The sequence below is a fragment of the Candoia aspera genome, chromosome 2, assembly GCF_035149785.1.
Source record: "Candoia aspera isolate rCanAsp1 chromosome 2, rCanAsp1.hap2, whole genome shotgun sequence".
Classification (NCBI taxonomy): Eukaryota; Metazoa; Chordata; class Lepidosauria; order Squamata; family Boidae; genus Candoia; species Candoia aspera.
In genome coordinates, this window is record NC_086154.1 from 78770323 (window position 1) to 78787607 (window position 17285).

The window sequence follows — 17285 nt, forward strand, 5'->3', positions numbered from 1 at the left end:
AGGGGCATTTTAATTATAACCTAGTAAGTACATACAGCTATAAGTAAGGGGATTGTGTTTATGCCAGATTTGTTTTTGTGTAAGTCTTTTAAAATTAGCATGCATTTTTTAAAGAAATCAACACTCACCCTAAGTGTACACTTTTGAACTATGTTCCAGAGAAATCAATTACACTTATTACCACATGCTTTTCTTGTATTTCCTGTAGCATCAATGAAGGCTGGCTTATTCAGAGGTTGCAGTAGTTTCTTTGCTTTGCAGATTTTGCTTTTTGGATTTTATATGTTTATGTATATTGAAAATATATCCTTCAGTGGGATTGTTCCAGTGGAAGTTGAAGTTATCCCAGCTTTCCTTTGCTGGCTATCCCAGTGGACTATTCTTGGAATGTACCCATGCACAGAAAACCTCTTTAAAATTATCCTCCTGCAGCTGCTTCACATGTTATGTGAATGTTATATTGTTTTTAGTAGATAATAAATAGAGCAACTATATATTAATGATATAGTATTTAATAATAGAATTATTTTTATTACCCCTCAGATTCCAAAGCTTTGTTTCTGTGTAGTAAACTCTGGGGGTTCCTTTCAGACCCTCATGCTGTTTAACTTCTATACAAATCTGTTAGGTGAGGTGATCTGGGATTTGGAGTTGGATGTTATTGGTATGCTGATGTTGTCCCACTATATTTCTCCCTTTCATTGGAGTTATATGATGATGCTATGCAGGTAAGGGACTGCTGACTGGATACTCTAATGACCAAGACATGAAGCTAGTCCTGTTAAGTTAGAGGCTGGATAAAATTGTGGTTCTCAGATGTGGGCATTTGAAAAATAGCTTTCTCAGATAGGATTGAACTTCAGTTGAAGGAGTCAGTAGCTTTAGAGTATTCTTCGATCAATTTTTGTCATTGGAAGATCAAATAACTTTGGTGATCTGGAGTATCTCGCCAGCTATGACCCCTTCTAGTCAGGGATAGAATAATCATTCTCTGAAACTTTCAATCTGGATATCTGTAAGGTTATCCTTGAAGGTGGCAAAGTGCTACCATACACAGTGAAAATGCCACATTTAAAATCAGTGGCTCTTTGGTGCTCTCATACAAACAGAAAGAAAACAGCAGTGATGTGTCACAGAGCATCATAAATTGTTTCTCAGTTTCTTTTAGATTCTTCCACCTCACAGCCAGAAGCAATGTACCTTCCTTTGCATTGTTCCTTATCTTTATTTGCCAGTTGAAAAGATGGTTGTGATTCTGGTAGCAAGTTCTGGACAGCAGTTTTAAAGTTGCTTTGAGCAAAATTGACCGACAGAGAAGATAGACCAATTTTGTTCCCTGTTAGAGACTGAGGTGGTAGGAATCACAAATTCTGCAGATCCTGGTAACAGCATATATAATTCCTGTAAGACCAATTTCAAAAGAATTGCACTGGGTGCCTTATGTTTATGGTGTGTGTTCATGACATTAGTGATAACATTTAGAATCTTAAATGGGACATCTCTCCAGTAAGTATCTGCCTAAATATTAAGATCCATAAAACTGTCCATTTTTTTCCCTCATAGAAGCTGTATGTTAGGAAGAGATAAAGGAAAAGTCTTTTCAGCTATAATAGCTGAGTTATGGAATGATCCCTTTCATAGGGTTTTCATGGTACAGTATATAGTGATTTATTGCAACAAGAAGATGTAGTTATGTAGGCCTTCAGATCAATGCAATTTTGTGTGGTAATGTTAATTTTATAGTGATTTTCTAAAATTGTAATTACTATTGTATAGTTTTCCTGATTCAATCTATATGGCATAGGGTGGGCTAGAAATATGTTAATAAATACTGTAACTTGTATAATTATTTATTTGATCTATTTATACAATTTATAGGCTGCTCGACTCCCAACAACTCTGGGAGGCTTTAACATTCAGTAAAGAGGGCAGATGAGGGTCCCCACCCCCCATCTTGGCTTTCTTGGGGGAAGATTCTTAAATTCGGAATTGGCTTTTTTGGGTAAATTCAATGTTTTTAATTGTAATGTAGATGAAACAAAGTTTTGAATTATTTTTTCCTAAGTTATAAATGCTGACTTCCTAGTTAACAGTAGCATTTGTGATACTTTTATTAAATTACTTCAAAATATATTGGTTTAAGTTTGTTAGCAAAAAATAGATGAATAGTAGTATTCAAAAGTCTTGGGGATAGTGTGGAGCGTACAAAATATTCTTTATTTGCTCTTTTGTCAACAGCAATTTCGTCATGAAAACTTGGTCAATCTGATTGAAGTCTTCAGGCAAAAAAAGAAAATTCATTTAGTGTTTGAATTTATTGACCATACAATTTTAGATGAGCTGCAACATTATTCTCATGGACTGGATAGCAGAAGACTTAAGAGGTATCTTTATCAGATTCTTCGAGCAATTGACTACCTCCACAGCAACAATGTAAGTAGTTAAAAAATATATTGTAAGTACTACACAGCTTGACTACAGCAATGCACTCTATATGGGGCTGCCCTTGAAAAGGCTTCAACTGGTCCAGAATGCAGCACTACAGGCAGTGATGGCATGCCTTGGTATGCCCATGTAACACCTCTGGTTTGTGAGCTGCACTGGTTGCCAGTCTGTTTCTGGGTACAATTCAAGGTGCTAGTAGTTTCCTGTAAAGCCCTTCAGTGGCATAAGGCCTGGTTACTTGAGGGTTAGCTGGTCTTCCACAGTATATGCCTGGCCAATTCAATCTGGCAGGGTTGGTGCTCTCAGGTTCTTTCAATCAAACAATGTCATTTATTGGGATCCTGGAAGCATGCTTTCTTTGTAGCAGCACCTGTTATGTCAATTTAGTATATTAGCAAATCACTCCCACACTTCCTCTTATTCTTCCTCTTACTGGACCTTCAGTATAAGCCTGATAGTTTTCCAAAAAGAATAAATCTACCTGAAATTAAAATTTCCAACTTCTTTCATACCCTTCTTTTAAAATTCTGTGTGGAAAATCCAACAGAGTAGCAAACATCCCTGAGTCACAGACTTCTTTCATCTGGGCACAATTGACATTTGCGCCTCTATCCATTCTGTCCCAAACATCCAACTCTTCAAAAAAGGGGTAAATCCCTTGTTTCAAGATGTGCTTACAGGAAATTGAATTCATAATTAATAGTTGTGCTATTGCTCCTTCTGAAGTATTAAAACAAAAAATTTAATTAAAAACACATTTATTTTTTCTGTTCTGCTAACAGAAAAAGTCAGGTTTAAATAAAATGGAGTATGGAGTTTCCAAAATGATAATAAGTAGGCTTGTTGGGTCCAAGAAAATAATTAAATGGCTGCCATATTAGGATCTCAGTATGTAACTTGCTTTCCAAACCTGATTTCTATCACTGTTTAAACTAGTATAAAGCTAATACTACTGATAATATAGATATGCCATAGGCTTTAGTTTTAAGCCATGCATACTTGATCAGTCCAACTGACTGATCCAGACTTTTTTTTCCACCTCCCAAAAGATTATTTTATTGAATGTTTTAGTTATGATTCTTTTATAAGTGCCTTCTCATCTTTCTTCTTGGTTGCTTAGCAGTCTGAACTTGCATTCTTGTTATATTTACTGAACTAGACAGCATTTAATTTTCTGTTTTCAGATAACATCTTTTTGTTCTTAAACTAGATTCTACATTATTCTTCTGCTAGGTCATTCACCGTGACATTAAACCTGAAAACATTTTGGTTTCACAAACTGGAATTACTAAACTTTGTGATTTTGGATTTGCTCGGACTTTAGCAGCCCCAGGTGATATTTATACTGATTATGTAGCTACAAGGTGGTACAGAGCTCCAGAGCTGGTATTAAAAGATACAACATATGGGAAGTATGTATTTTTTAAAAAATACTATTATATATGGCTGTTCAATACACTCTCATTAATTCATTTTAAAGTACAGTCACATAAAATATTCTAAAAACCAACGTCTATAAACTTGCTTGTGGTGAAGAATAGCAAAGGAACATTAGATGGCGCCCTGATACATTTATATACCGTAGAAGTTCTTGTTTTGGTCTTTGAATCAGACTCGGCTCCTAGTGAACTTCAGGGAACAGCCATGTAGTTTTCTTTGTACAATAACAATATGGAAGTGGTTTTCCATTACTTATTCTAGATTTTGTTTTTTTTACTTTCCATTCTAGCCTGTAGTTGTAGTATTCCCTGGAGGCTCCCATCCAAATACTAACTAGGCCCAACCTGCTTAATTTCCTAATTCAGACAAAGTCAGGTGCTGTTGCTGTATGTTGAAGACTTTCTTTTGACAAAGACTAAAAAAGTATTCAGTGACAGTCTCAGCAATTTACAGAATATTGTACATAATTTACAGTTTGAAGAGAGCTATAAATGTTGCATTACAGTAAAACCTTGATTACAAAAGCACAAGCAAAACAGTTTCAAAAGTTTGAGCTGAGGAGTTTTAGGCTACAGTACGCTCTGCCAGCTGGCTCTGAACACTAGGTTTGGTATCAATATGAAGTTTTATTTATTAAAAAACAGCATACATTCCATTGCAGTCAATATTGTGACTATATGAGAAGTCAAGATAAGGATGCTAACAAACTCTAGTTCTAAAGCAGGTGGGTGCGTTTGGTGGACGTCCCTTGATGGCAAGATTTGTTTGTGCATGTTTGTATGTGTGCTATTTGATTGATTTTGCTTCCTTGAAGAAAAGGGGAAAGTAGTAAAGACATTTATTTAATTCATTTTAGAACATTTATATGATAAAAAGTAGACTTCTTTTGTAAGTTTAGTCTTTGTATTGTTGAGCACTTTGTTCATTTCCTGATCTTAGACCTGTGGACATCTGGGCTTTAGGTTGTATGATTATCGAGATGGCCACTGGCAACCCCTATCTACCCAGCAGCTCTGACCTAGATCTACTTCATAAAATTGTGACCAAAGTTGGTAAGTGTTGTCAATGTTACTCGTAGAGAAGTAATACTGTGCAAGTTTATTGGTCCAGAATACATGCATTTAACTCAATATATATTTCTGTTCAGGCTTTGGGATTTCTTTGGAAGTTTGATGAAGGGGAATGGAGAAATCATATTCTTTAACTGAAAAAAAAGCACTTTCAGTAAAATTTTACTTATAAAGTTCTCAGCTATTCAAAGTTTCTGCATGTTTTCTTATGATACATGAAGCAAAATAACTCCAATTCCTGTAATGCTTGAAGTCCTGATCCACTTTCCCCCCAAGTTTCTCTCTCTCTTTGTCCCCCATATAAAAAAGGTAAACAATGGTAAATCTAGTCTTGCAATTCATGCTATGTTACCTCCTTGACTTCAAATGAAGATTTGATTTTTACCTACCTCCCATCTCTTAACCTCTCCAAAGTCAGATTGGAACATCTTCCTGAATTTCTAATTTTAATGCAAATTATCTCCAAGGTTACTCCAAAAGCCAGAAGCAAATACTTTTAGAAATCTATATATAAAATCATTTTATAGATACAGGCATGATTTTATTCTAGAACTGACCCAAGTGTATATGTTACCTGTTTACTCCTTCCTTCTCTTTTTATGTCATATACTCTATCAAATTTTACAATGTATGTCCCTTGGCACGGGGATATATCCACTTACAGACTGTACACTTAAGACTCATTTTAACTGACAATTAAGAGGATGGATTGTCTGTTAAATATTGTGGAGATTGACATCACTTGTGTGATGATGTCATTATACCAGTGATGCAAATTGCATCATTTGTGTCCATTGGCATAATTATGCAAATATAACTTGATGAAACAGCAGAATTTGAATAATGACATCCTTATGCTATTGATATGAATTACATTGCTTATGTCATTTGCATAACAGTATCATTATCAATCCACAAAATTATTATTTGTTTTTATGTTGCATGTGGTAAATGCAAGTTGCCAATTTCCTTTAAAGCTATTTTCTCCCTGAGAACTAATCAGATTTAGAAATGTGTGTGTTACTTTCCTTCCATAGTTCTGGAAATGTTGCCTCCAACTTAGCATGGCTTAGATTTCTTTCCCTCCCTCCCTCCCTCCCTCTTCCTTCCTTTCCATGTTCTTTCTGTGGGAAAATTCAAAGAAATAAAAGCCTTCAGCTTTTCAACTTATTTAACTTCAAGGAGAGAGAATTTGTGTTTACTTAGAGATGTAGCCAACAGCCTGTCTTACTACTGGTGGTGTTGGTCTACAGTATGTTTTGGCGTAACAGGACTTTTAAAAGTTGCATTGCTAAAGGTACTCATTTCAACATTTATGATCTGTAGGGCTTTAAATAATTAATAAATTCTTATTATAACAAAATGATTCCAAGGTCTTAGGGAGGGTAATTTATTCCCATTACACTATAGGTAGTCCTTGACTTATGATGGCGATTGGGACTAGAATTTCTGTTGCTAAGTGATGCAGTTGTAAAGCGCAACGGCAATCCCTGCAGTCCTGGTTGCCATTGTTAACTGAATCCCATGGTCATCAGGCAAGGCAACTGCATGTTGGCTTCCCACAACCAAAGTCAGTGAGGAAGCCGGCAGGAACTTGCAAGTCCCAGGCCAGCAGGCAGCTAAGTGACTGCTGCTGGGTGGGGGAGGGAGAGACGGGGTGTGAGAGGTGCGCAAGAGGCATGGTGAGGTTCGGGGAGGGTGGCTGAGGGTGCGGCGTGGGTCAGGGAGGGGGCGCAAGGGTGTATGAGTGGCTGGTGTGGTACAAGCACAGAGGTGCTAGAGGAGGGTGCATGGGTAGAGGAGACTTACCCCAGCGACTTGTGACCTTGCCTGCTGGTTTCCCCACTGACTTTCCCAAGTGCCCAGATCATGAACATGTGACCTGATGGCCAGAACTCTGAGGACTGATTATAACCATAATTCATTCAGCGCTATCATAACTTCAAATGATTGCTAAATGAATGGTTGCAGGACAAGGACTACCTGTATATACGATGGGATACCTATGCATATGAAGCAGTTTTGTTCATACATGGTATTGATTGATAGCCAGGAAAATCTGTCCTTATTAGCAGTTGATAGGATAATTTAGTAACTACCACAACCACCATAGTTTCTGTTTCATCCTTAATCTGTATATTTGCTTTAACTAGTGGTACAGATCTAGTATGACCATAAACACTTGTTAAGTGCTCTTTACCCACTCTTGATGCTCTCCTGACCAAATAAGGGCAAATTAAAGTCCATCTGCTTCCTGTGTCAACTAAACCCAAAACAGGGGTTCCATTGTTCTTAGCCTGCATTGCTATTTCTGATTCTCTGGGCCCTTGTAGCATGGCTGAGAAAGGTCCCTTTCCTTGACAATCTTTAGCTAAGTGCCCTACCTTGCCACATTTACAACAGGATCTATTTTCTCCTTGGTTTGTTTGACCTCCCTTAGGCTGGGAAGGGGTTGCTCTTCCCTGTGCACCTCCTTTCTCGGTCTCTCCTTTTTTCTTCCCTTTTCCAACCTCTCCATGCCCCCTTCTACCTTCCTCAGCTCTTCTGGCTGCAAGGTAATCTTCAGCTAAGGAGGCTGCCTTAATTCCTGTGTCTGGGTGACACTCTTGCACCCAAAATTAATCAGGACCAGGCAGGACCTGTAGGAATTATTCCAAAATAATTTCATCCATAATCTCCTCTATACCATGTCTTTCTGGCTGTAACCATTTTCTAGCTAGATCTCCCAGCATTGCCCAGAGTTCTCTCACTCCCTCCTGTTCCTGGTACTTATATTCACGGAATCTTTGCCTGTAAGCATATTTTGTGACTTCATAATGGTAGAGGATCACCTCTTTTACTTTCTTGTAATCTACCACCTCCTGAGCAGAAAGACCTATATTTGCCCTTTCCTGTCAAACATGGGGCCAACCTGGCCACCCCATCCTCCCTTGGCCATTTACATGACACTGCCACACATTCAAACATAATTAAAAATGCCTCTGTGTCTTCATCCTCACTTAATGTATGGATTTTTATACCCCTAACATATCCTACTTGGAGTAGAGCTAGCCAATGGTGGAGCCTGCAGTGACTTGTTTTCTGAGGTGGGAAATAAGGTCCCTAAACTCCTTTCTTTGAGCTTCTCTCTCTTCCCTTTCCCTTTCTAGGCAGTATCTACTGTACGTTCACCTTTTGCCATTTAGTTTCCTCTTCTTCCCTTCTTAAGAGATGTGCATGCTCTTGCTGTTGGTGAAATAAAACTGGCATACGGCTCTGCTGGATTGGGTTTGCTTTCATCCTCTGCCTCATATGCTTCCAATGTTGGATCTGGATCCGTTTGTTCCTCAGCAACCATCTTTGCCTTTTCTTGCTGTACCTGCTGGCCACCTGGTGTACCCCTGAGTCTGAGGGCATGCTTGTGATGCCAGGGTACTAGGAATTATGTACCAGGTCCTGGTTACTGCTTTTCCTCCTTCTCCATGCATTTATTTGTGAGCCCTAGGCATCACCTTGTGAGGGGTTCTTTCTGATGATGACTGGGCACACTGCAGCACAGAGTAAAACTTTACACAATGCTTCATTGTAGCACACACTTTCTTCAACAACAGGCTGTTGCCCTGGCTGGGCAAGGTTAACTCCACCCTCCTAGCCCTGACAAGTTGGATTAGCCGTGTAAACAAGTCTTGGGGGCTCAGTCTTTACAGCAGTTAAAAGCCTTAAAGTTTGTAAAGTGGCATACAGTCCTTGCCTCCCTCCAACAGTTCTTGCATTTGTTGTGGTTTATCTGCTGCCTCAGCATGGCTGCTCCTTTTATAGTTGTTGTTAAGGTGCAGGCCAAGCTCTAAGCTCTGCTCTTAAGCAATGTATAGTAGGTATTAAGTTCCAGGCAGGGGTCAAGCTAAGATGGGCTACTTACTGTGGCTTGTGGTCTTGACAGTTGACAGTCAGCCTTCTTGGTTGCCTGTAACTGTTGCACATGCCCTGACATCACTTTGGGCTTCCTCATCTACCGTACTTACTTTCCTGTCTCCTTTTCTCCCACTCACGCACACACACTCTGTGTTGTTGTTGTTTATTTGTTCAGTCACTTCCGACTCTTCGTGACTTCATGGATCAGCCCACGCCAGAGCTTGCTGTTGGTCGTCGCCACCCCCAGCTCCCCACGGTTGAGTCCGTCACCTCTAGAATGTCATACATCCATCTTGTCCTTGGTCGGCCCCTCTTTTGCCTTCCACTTTCCCCAGCATCAGCATCTTCTCCAGGGTATCCTGTCTTCTCACTATGTGGCCAAAGTATTTCAGTTTTGCCTTTAATATCATTCCCTCAAGTGAGCAGTCTGGCTTTATTTCCTGGAGTATGGACTAGTTTGATCTTCTTGCAGTCCAAGGCACTCTCAGAATTTTCCTCCAGCACTCTGTGTTGGCTTTCACTTTTTTTTCAAGGTAAGGGCTGGGTGGGATAAAGCATGCTAATTGGCTGCCTATAGACATTGGCACGTTCCTGGAAAAGGAACCCCCAGGGGGGTGGCTCAACTACCCAAGTGGGATGTTGTTATACTAGTGTGGCCAGATGACCAGCAGGGATGCAGGCGTGGATGCCTGTGGGTGAGTCTGCCTGGTCAGTCCATCTCTCTTAGCAGGCTGGGGGGAATTGAGCACTTCTCCTCTCAGATTTCCAAGACTGTAAACTTCTATGTCCCTTTGCAGAATGGGATGAACTGAGCTTAGCCTCAGGAAGTGGGGTGGGTGAGTGGGTGATGTTTCTGCCTGGCTGCAACCACTCCAATCAGTGTTTTCAGTGCTGTTTTTCCAAAGCACAGAGGGCAGTTTCAATGTCACTCCCCTCTTCCTTGCACCATGCATGTTTTAAACCACACATTTTATTTCTCTGTCCAATCTCACATGTTAATAGTATTCTATTTTGATGAGATGGTACACAAATATGGTTAAGCACAAATAAATGGACACAAATGAAGCAATACAGGAGAATGGGGATATCTGGAACATTCCTCTCCATTGTACCTGCTCTTCTTTACCCCTGAATATGGGGCGGGGGGGGGGGGAAACTGTAGGTGAAACGGTCAGGGAATTAATAACAGTCCCCAGCAGATACGTATAGTCTATCATTATCATCATGTCTGTAACACTGAAAACCACACCTTGGTGCCCCCATTCCATTAATTCCTATAGCACAATTATCAGTTCTACCAGCCACCACCACCCTCTTTGTAGGCTGGGGTTCTATCTTCCCTATGCTCACCAGAAGCACTACTTTTATGGTCATGGCACACCCAAAAAGGAGGAATGAGAAGAGGGACAATACAAATGATCCCACACTGATCCCAGGCCAGACTCCTTGCAGACAACACCTATAACTCCCCTTATTCCTTGGGTTCTGATTCCACCCAGTAAGATAACCACATTAGCTAAATTGCCAAAGATCCAAGATGGTGGAAGACAATTGGTACCCCTCATATGATTTGGGCAGCAACTCCCATCAGACCTTACCAGCATAAGCAGTGATCATGGAAGACACCAAATTGCTTGTCCATGATTCAAAATATGAAATGCAGCAGTAGCTGTTCAAAGCAGCATTCTCCAGTGATTTACTAGAGTCAGGAAAAGGAGACAGAAGTTAGAGCATCACTGGGAAGGGGAAAATATGACCTTGCTTGCCTTTTTAAAAACTGTATGTTAAGTAAAAATGATACCAGTGTTGTTGTATTCCCAGTTTCTAGAGTGAAGATTGATTTTGGGTGCCTGTATCTAGAGCCTTAGCATTCTAGGCAGAGGCATGTTAGCAGCACACCCTGGTCGCTAAGAATGTATAAAGCAAGGCTGTTTGGGGCAAAATGTCGTATCATCCTTTGTTGCATTATAAACACTGTATATTATATGAACACTTAGCCTGCTGCATGAGACCCATTTCTTGGAATATGAAAACTTAGAATACAATGGAGAACATATTCTGGGGTGGGGGGTATGCTACTTTTTCATAGAAATTGGATGTTAAGGGAACATTGAACAAAAATCTCATCTTACATATATATTTACTGAACAATATAAGACATACTCCATTCAGTGAACTTACTTTTAATTCGGGAAAGATGGAGGAAAGACTGTAACAAATATATTTCTAAGTCACATTATGAAGATTAGAAGAATAAGGTCTATAAGGTTATTTTATTAAAGAGGTCCTACCACAGCTGCATTACGGTTTTGTCAATATTCCTTTACTATAACAATATTCCTTTAGAATGATTAACTATTTGGAGCTCTATAATCATAAAATTCTTGGTGTCTCTCAAGATGTCAGTAATGAGACTGACTTTAAATTGATCCATCTCTTAATATGAATAAAATTACCTTAATCTGAGTTGAATCTTAAACTGTGGATGTAAGATCAATGTTACCTAATGTATTACAAAATATTAACAGTGCTGTGAATAGTAAATGTTGAAGTAACTTGTATTATTTATTTGTATGTTTACTGTTTTTCAGGAAACTTGACACCTCACCTTCAGAGTATTTTTATAAGGAGCCCAGTTTTTTCAGGGATGGTCCTTCCTGAAGTTCAGCATCCTAAAAGTGCAAGAAAAAAATATCCCAAACTCAGTGCACTACTTGCAGATATGGTTCATGTATGTCAGAAGAGGTCTGAGTATCAAGCTTACTGATGATTATTATTTGTAGTCTGATGTTATTTTTATGTATAATTTACAAATCTTGAATTATCAGTTGTATTTAGAAATGAGAAAGAGACTTGCAGCATGATACAAAAACTTTTTTGTTGTTTATTTGTTTGTCACTGCCTTTTTCATATCCTGAAGAGGTTGTATTGATATTTGAAATTTCAGTTCAGATCTAAAGAGAGGTATTTGTGTATTTCAGGTATTTTTGGTAGTTTGTGAAGTTTTTAATTTTCCAGTCTAAGATGCTATTTTCCATTTTTATCCTGCAGTGTTGTAGAAAAGCTTTATCTTGAAAGCTTACTGTTGGTACTGAAACGCAAAGAGAGGTACTATTTATGTGTGTATGGGAGAGAGAGAAAGAGTGAGAGAAATATCTATATACTTTTGAATCAACAGCCATGATTTTACTACAGCAAGTAATTTTTTTTTAAACAATGCCTTCAAGTCAGTCTCGACTCCTAATAAGCACATCATGTTCATGCAGTTTTCTTGGCAATATTTTTCGGAAGTAGTTTTTCATTGCCTTCTTCCTATTGCTGAGAGAGAATGACTGGCCCAAAGTCACCCAGCTGTCTTCATAACTAAAGCTGGACCAGAACTCACTATCCCTTGGTTTTTAGCCCAGTGCCTTTAACCACCACACCAAACTGGCTCTCTATAGCAAGTAAATCTTTTGAATATGAGCATTGGAAGGAGCAAAGATTTTTGAATATTCCTATTGACTTGACAATTTAACATGCAGAAGTAAATATATTTTTAAATGTATTTATTGTCATATATCCCAAAAATTAAGTTTAAATAAACTTCTTAATTAAGTGCTTATTACTATAGTTAGGGGTTCTTTTGCTGTGTTTGCAGTAGACATGATTCAGGTTTTATGTGTATCTAGAGCTTCATTGTAGTTTTCTTACCTGCATAGCAGAGAGCAGAACATTTGGAGGAATGGTGATGTCTTAGCCTGAGATGTTTTAGATTATCACTCATTCCCTAAAGGTTGAGTGGTTGGCTTTGCTGGGGCTTTTAGTCAGCATCTAGGAGATTTCTCTTTTTTCAGGAGATGCCAGCTTAACTGTAGCCATATTTTGATGAACCTTTCTATATGGTCTGATGTTGTTTATTATTTCATTAAAGTTGATCTTCTTTATTTGGGCAGTGCAGTGTTTTGAATTTGATTCCAAAAGGGTACTTTAGAGGGCAAATGTGTGATCCTGGGAAAAGGTGTGCCTACCTTAAGGAGTTGCAGACAGATGCTATATGTATGTTCCTTCATACTCCAAAGCATACGTTGGAATGGAATTTAACATGCTACGTAGTTCTTCTGATTATGGCATGATTTTATTTATTCATTCATTCATTCAATTTCTGTGGCTGCCCATCTCAAACAAGTGACTCTGGGCAGTGAGCAATCATAAAATCAATTAAAATCAAATACAAACACAATCCAAAAAAATAAATACATATAGCAGCTGAGAAAAATCATAACCATAGATGTTAAAATAACCAGGAAACGGGGCTGTAAATACACTTGGGATCCCAGGCCCGGGTATATGACCAGGTCTTCAAGGCCTTATGAAAGGCCAACAGGGTCAGGGCCATCCTAATCTCTGGAGGCAGAACGTTCCAAAGGGCTACGGTGGAGAAGGCACGCCTCCTAGTCCCCACCAGCTGACATTATTTGACTGATGGGACCTGGACCCAATTGGACAGGTAGAAACAACTGGGAGGAGATGGTCCCTCAGGTAACTGGGTCCCAAGCCATGAAGAGCTTTAAAGGTGACAACCAGCACCTTGAATTAGCGGTGTTACACGTGTTGAATATCCAACAGCATTTACTACCCATGCGTAGTGCCACCCCATCCAGAACTAAAAGTGGAAAAACGACCCCGGAAGACCCAAGTACCCAAAGCCATTCTGTCTTGCTTGGGTTGAGCTGAAGCCCATTGTGCCCCATCCAGGCCCCTACAGCCTCCAGGCACTGAGACAGGACATCCACAGCATCACTCAGGTGGCCCAGGGTGGGCATCACAATGATGATACCTTACCCCAACCTTTGGATCACCTCACCCAGCATCTCATGTAGATGTTAAATATGAGGGGAGAGAGGACTGAATCCTGTGGCACCCCATAAAGTAGGGGCCACGGGCTGGACCTCTCACCCCTATTGACACCAACTAGAACCAACCCCGCAGGAAGGAGGAGAACCAGCACAACACAGTGCCACCCACTCCCAACACCCAGAGCCAGTCCAGAAGGATACCATGATCAATGGTACTGAAGGCTGCTGAGAGCTCAAGAAAAGCAAGGATGGATGTACTACCCCCATCCTATTCCTGCCAGAGGTCATCCAAGAGCGCAATCAATGTAATCTCAGTCCTGTAACCTGGCCTGAATCCTGGCTGAAAAGGGTCTAGGTAATTTGCTTCATCCAGGGTCTTCTGAAGCTGCTGTGCAACCACTTTCTCCACAACCTTCCCTAGGGATGGTTGAAGACTGGACAAAAACTGTCCAGACTAGTTGGGTCGAGTGATAGAGGGCACACCAACATCTCCTTAAGAGCTGGCAGGACCACCCCTCCCTCAAGGAGGAGTTAACCACCACCCAGACCCAATCATGCATCCTCTCCAGGGCAGACTTGACCAGCCAGGAGGGGCACAGATCTAACACAGAATTGGCTGAACTAACAGCTACAAGAACTCTGTCTACTTCCTCAGGTTCAACGGGATTGAACTCCTCCGAGATAACCACGCAAGACTTAGCCCCTGCAACCTCCACCAGTTCTGCCCTAAGGCTGAAGTCCATCGCAGAGTGAATCCAAGTGACTTTATCCGCTAGATGCGCAGCATATTCCTCACAGCAACCCTGTAGGTGAATCCCAGTATTACTCCCTCCAAGGAGGGACTGGGTCACCCAAAACAGGACCACTGGGCAGCTATCTGTGGACACAATAAGGACAGAGAAATAATTACATTTCACTGCCTTTACCATCACTAGGTAGGCTCTGATAATGGCTCTAGTTCATGTTCGATCGTCTTCACTCTTTGTTGTTCACCAGCAGTGCTCTAGGCATCTCTTCACCTTCTTCATCTCCCTCAGCTTGTCTGTAAACCATGGAGAGTTCTGGGATCCATGGGTGCAGAGAGACTGCTCAGGCGCAATTTGGTCCAAAGCCACAGCTGCTCTCCCATTCCAAGCGGCCATCGAGGTTTGGCTGGACCGTGTAGCAAACCTTCTGGAACCACCCCAAGCTCCCACTGGAATATTATGGAAACCACTAACCACTTATTAAATCTCAGTAGCAGATTATAACTACAGAGTACATAACACATTGCCTTGGCCTGAATAAGATATTATACTAACAGAAGTTAAAGTATCTTTTGATCCTTTTCATCTTTATTTTAAAAACATACAAGCTTTCTGTGAAACCTAACATCAGTGGCCCCTGCCCTCTGGAACATCCTACCCCCAGAGATAAGACAGATTCCATCTCTCGGGGCCTTCTGAAAACAACTAAAGACCTGGTTTTGCCACCTTGCCTGGGGTGGGGAGGGAAGTAATCACTCCAGGAGATGGCTGGTGCCCTAAAATGGCCTTTTAGATATATATCAGCAGCATTTTAATTAAGCATTGTCATCTGGATTTTATACTATATTTATGTCTTATATTGTATTTGATATTTATGTTTGTTTAATTATTTACCATATTTTTATCACCACCCATCTCCCTCATACGGGGGACTCTGGGTGGTTCACAATAAAACAGTTTAAAATTCAATAAAATCATATTTTAATGCTTTTATCGTTATTGTAAACTGCTCAGAGTCCCTCCTTTGCGGGGAGATGGGCGGTGGCATGCATGCATGCATGCATAAATAAATAAAATCAAGTCATGTGTAGGTTAACATAGGAGGTTTTTTTTAGTAATGAGAAATATTGAAAATGTCAAGATCTTAATTATTCAAAAGGAATGTATTAAGGAGAAACATTGTCTCTCCATCATCTTCTCTCAAGTTAAAAAATTGTAATAAACTTAAAGGAAAAGATTACAGGTATCTTCAAAGTGCCTTTACTGGTAGCTGAATATTATCTGGTCAGTTACAATAAAATATCGATAAGTACTTAATTTTGAAAACTTTTCCCCCTTTTTATCTTGTTTGGTTCCTTGTGCCTACCTTCATCATCTTTACTTTTAAACATTTTAACAGAAAACAGAAAAGCTCTTTTTCTAAGTCTCAAATATTGTTAACTGGCTATTAACTAACAGATTAAATTAGTATAACTTTTATTTCCATTGGAAGCTACGTTTCAAAATTAGACCTACCTTTTCTAAAGAAATACACTATTATTCATTGCATTTATAGACAGTATTAATGCTCTTTAACTATGGCATAAATTAGAGCTCTCAGTGTCAGCTCCTGAAAAAGTATAATGCAATTAAAATATATAAAAATTCAAGCAACTTTCAAGGTAGGTAATTAACTTAATCTTAAATCAGATTTTTGAGAAAATATTTCCTAACACAAATGTATTAATACTTATAAGACATTTCTTCAACTTTCTATCAATTTCATAGCTTTTCCATTTTGTACCTTGGATTTTATTCCAGCTTTTAATAGGATCCAATCAACATTAGTTTTTTCTTTGTAAAATTGCTTTATATTGTGCTATCCCTTTTGGGTAATCATATACATACTTTGGAAATTATACATTTCTAGCTTTGAATAGTTAATTATTTCTTATTAATTAAAATTTTAGTTAACATTGCTTGCTTGTACTATTGGTTTTAAACTTTCTATGCTGCCCAGAGTCACTATTGTGAGATAAATAAATACATTTTATTTTGCACTGAGGAAAGGAAGCCAGGAATTTTACAACAGTGTCTAACGTTTTCAAGAAAGCTAAAGCAATCTTTCTTTTACTCCATGATAGTTCAGGCAGGAACTTAGGATGCTGGAGGAATATGGATAGTCTTTTCTTTATTTATTTGGGATGTGGGAAGGCTTACAGATGCATTGTAGTAATGGCTATTTCATGATGGATGGTCGGTTCTTGTGGATGAATCCTAATATATCTGGTGAATGAAGTGGTCATGTTGTGCCTTGTGATTCATTTGGCAGGGAATAGTTTTTTTTATACTTCTGATACTTCTGATAACTGAAATCACAACTTATTTGCTTGTATGAGGAAATGAAGAACTTAAAGCAGTTTTTAAGAGGCAGAGGCTATCTTCAAATCTATTTTCAATTCTTTGAAAATTCAAGGGTAACATTTAAATTCTCTTTAATGAAAATTTTAGCTACAAGGTTTTCCTGAAATATTATAAGCTGATTTTCTTTATGCTTATAGATAATTTCAGTATGGATATTATTTCTATATTTATCCTAAATAAATTGCTTGAAGTGGAACCTATTCACTGTATCAGTAAACTACGCTGGTATAAAATTTGCTGTCCTCATTGTCACTCCCTGTCTTGCCTCTACTGTTCCAAATCACTAATTTCCCTTCATCTCACTCCCCAGAAAAAGAGAAAGGGTGATAATGTAAATCTTCTTGCTTTAACCTCTGAAATACAATACTAAATAAACCTTGTGTCAATTCTGTAATGCTGACCATAGGTGGTTTTTTTATTTGTCTTAACCACATTCCAAACTCAGTGATTCA

The 17285-nt window shown here is 39.1% G+C and overlaps 1 protein-coding gene and 1 long non-coding RNA gene across 2 annotated transcripts in view; one reads left to right on the top strand and one right to left on the bottom strand.

Annotated features, from left to right (window-relative positions):
- Positions 1 to 17285, top strand: part of CDKL3 (cyclin dependent kinase like 3) — a 36759-nt gene that overhangs the window by 2135 nt on the left and 17339 nt on the right. The window contains exons 3-6 of the mRNA XM_063292309.1: positions 2239 to 2433; positions 3679 to 3857; positions 4825 to 4937; positions 11438 to 11577. Coding sequence (XP_063148379.1) covers positions 2239 to 2433; positions 3679 to 3857; positions 4825 to 4937; positions 11438 to 11577 — 627 coding nt within the window. The remainder of the gene's footprint in view (positions 1 to 2238; positions 2434 to 3678; positions 3858 to 4824; positions 4938 to 11437; positions 11578 to 17285) is intronic.
- The window catches only part of LOC134489556 (uncharacterized), a 50230-nt gene continuing 43263 nt past the window's right edge, over positions 10319 to 17285 (bottom strand). The window contains exons 2-3 of the long non-coding RNA XR_010067143.1: positions 11455 to 11518; positions 10319 to 10545 (exon numbers count right to left, since the gene is read on the bottom strand). This is a non-coding gene — a long non-coding RNA (uncharacterized LOC134489556). The remainder of the gene's footprint in view (positions 10546 to 11454; positions 11519 to 17285) is intronic.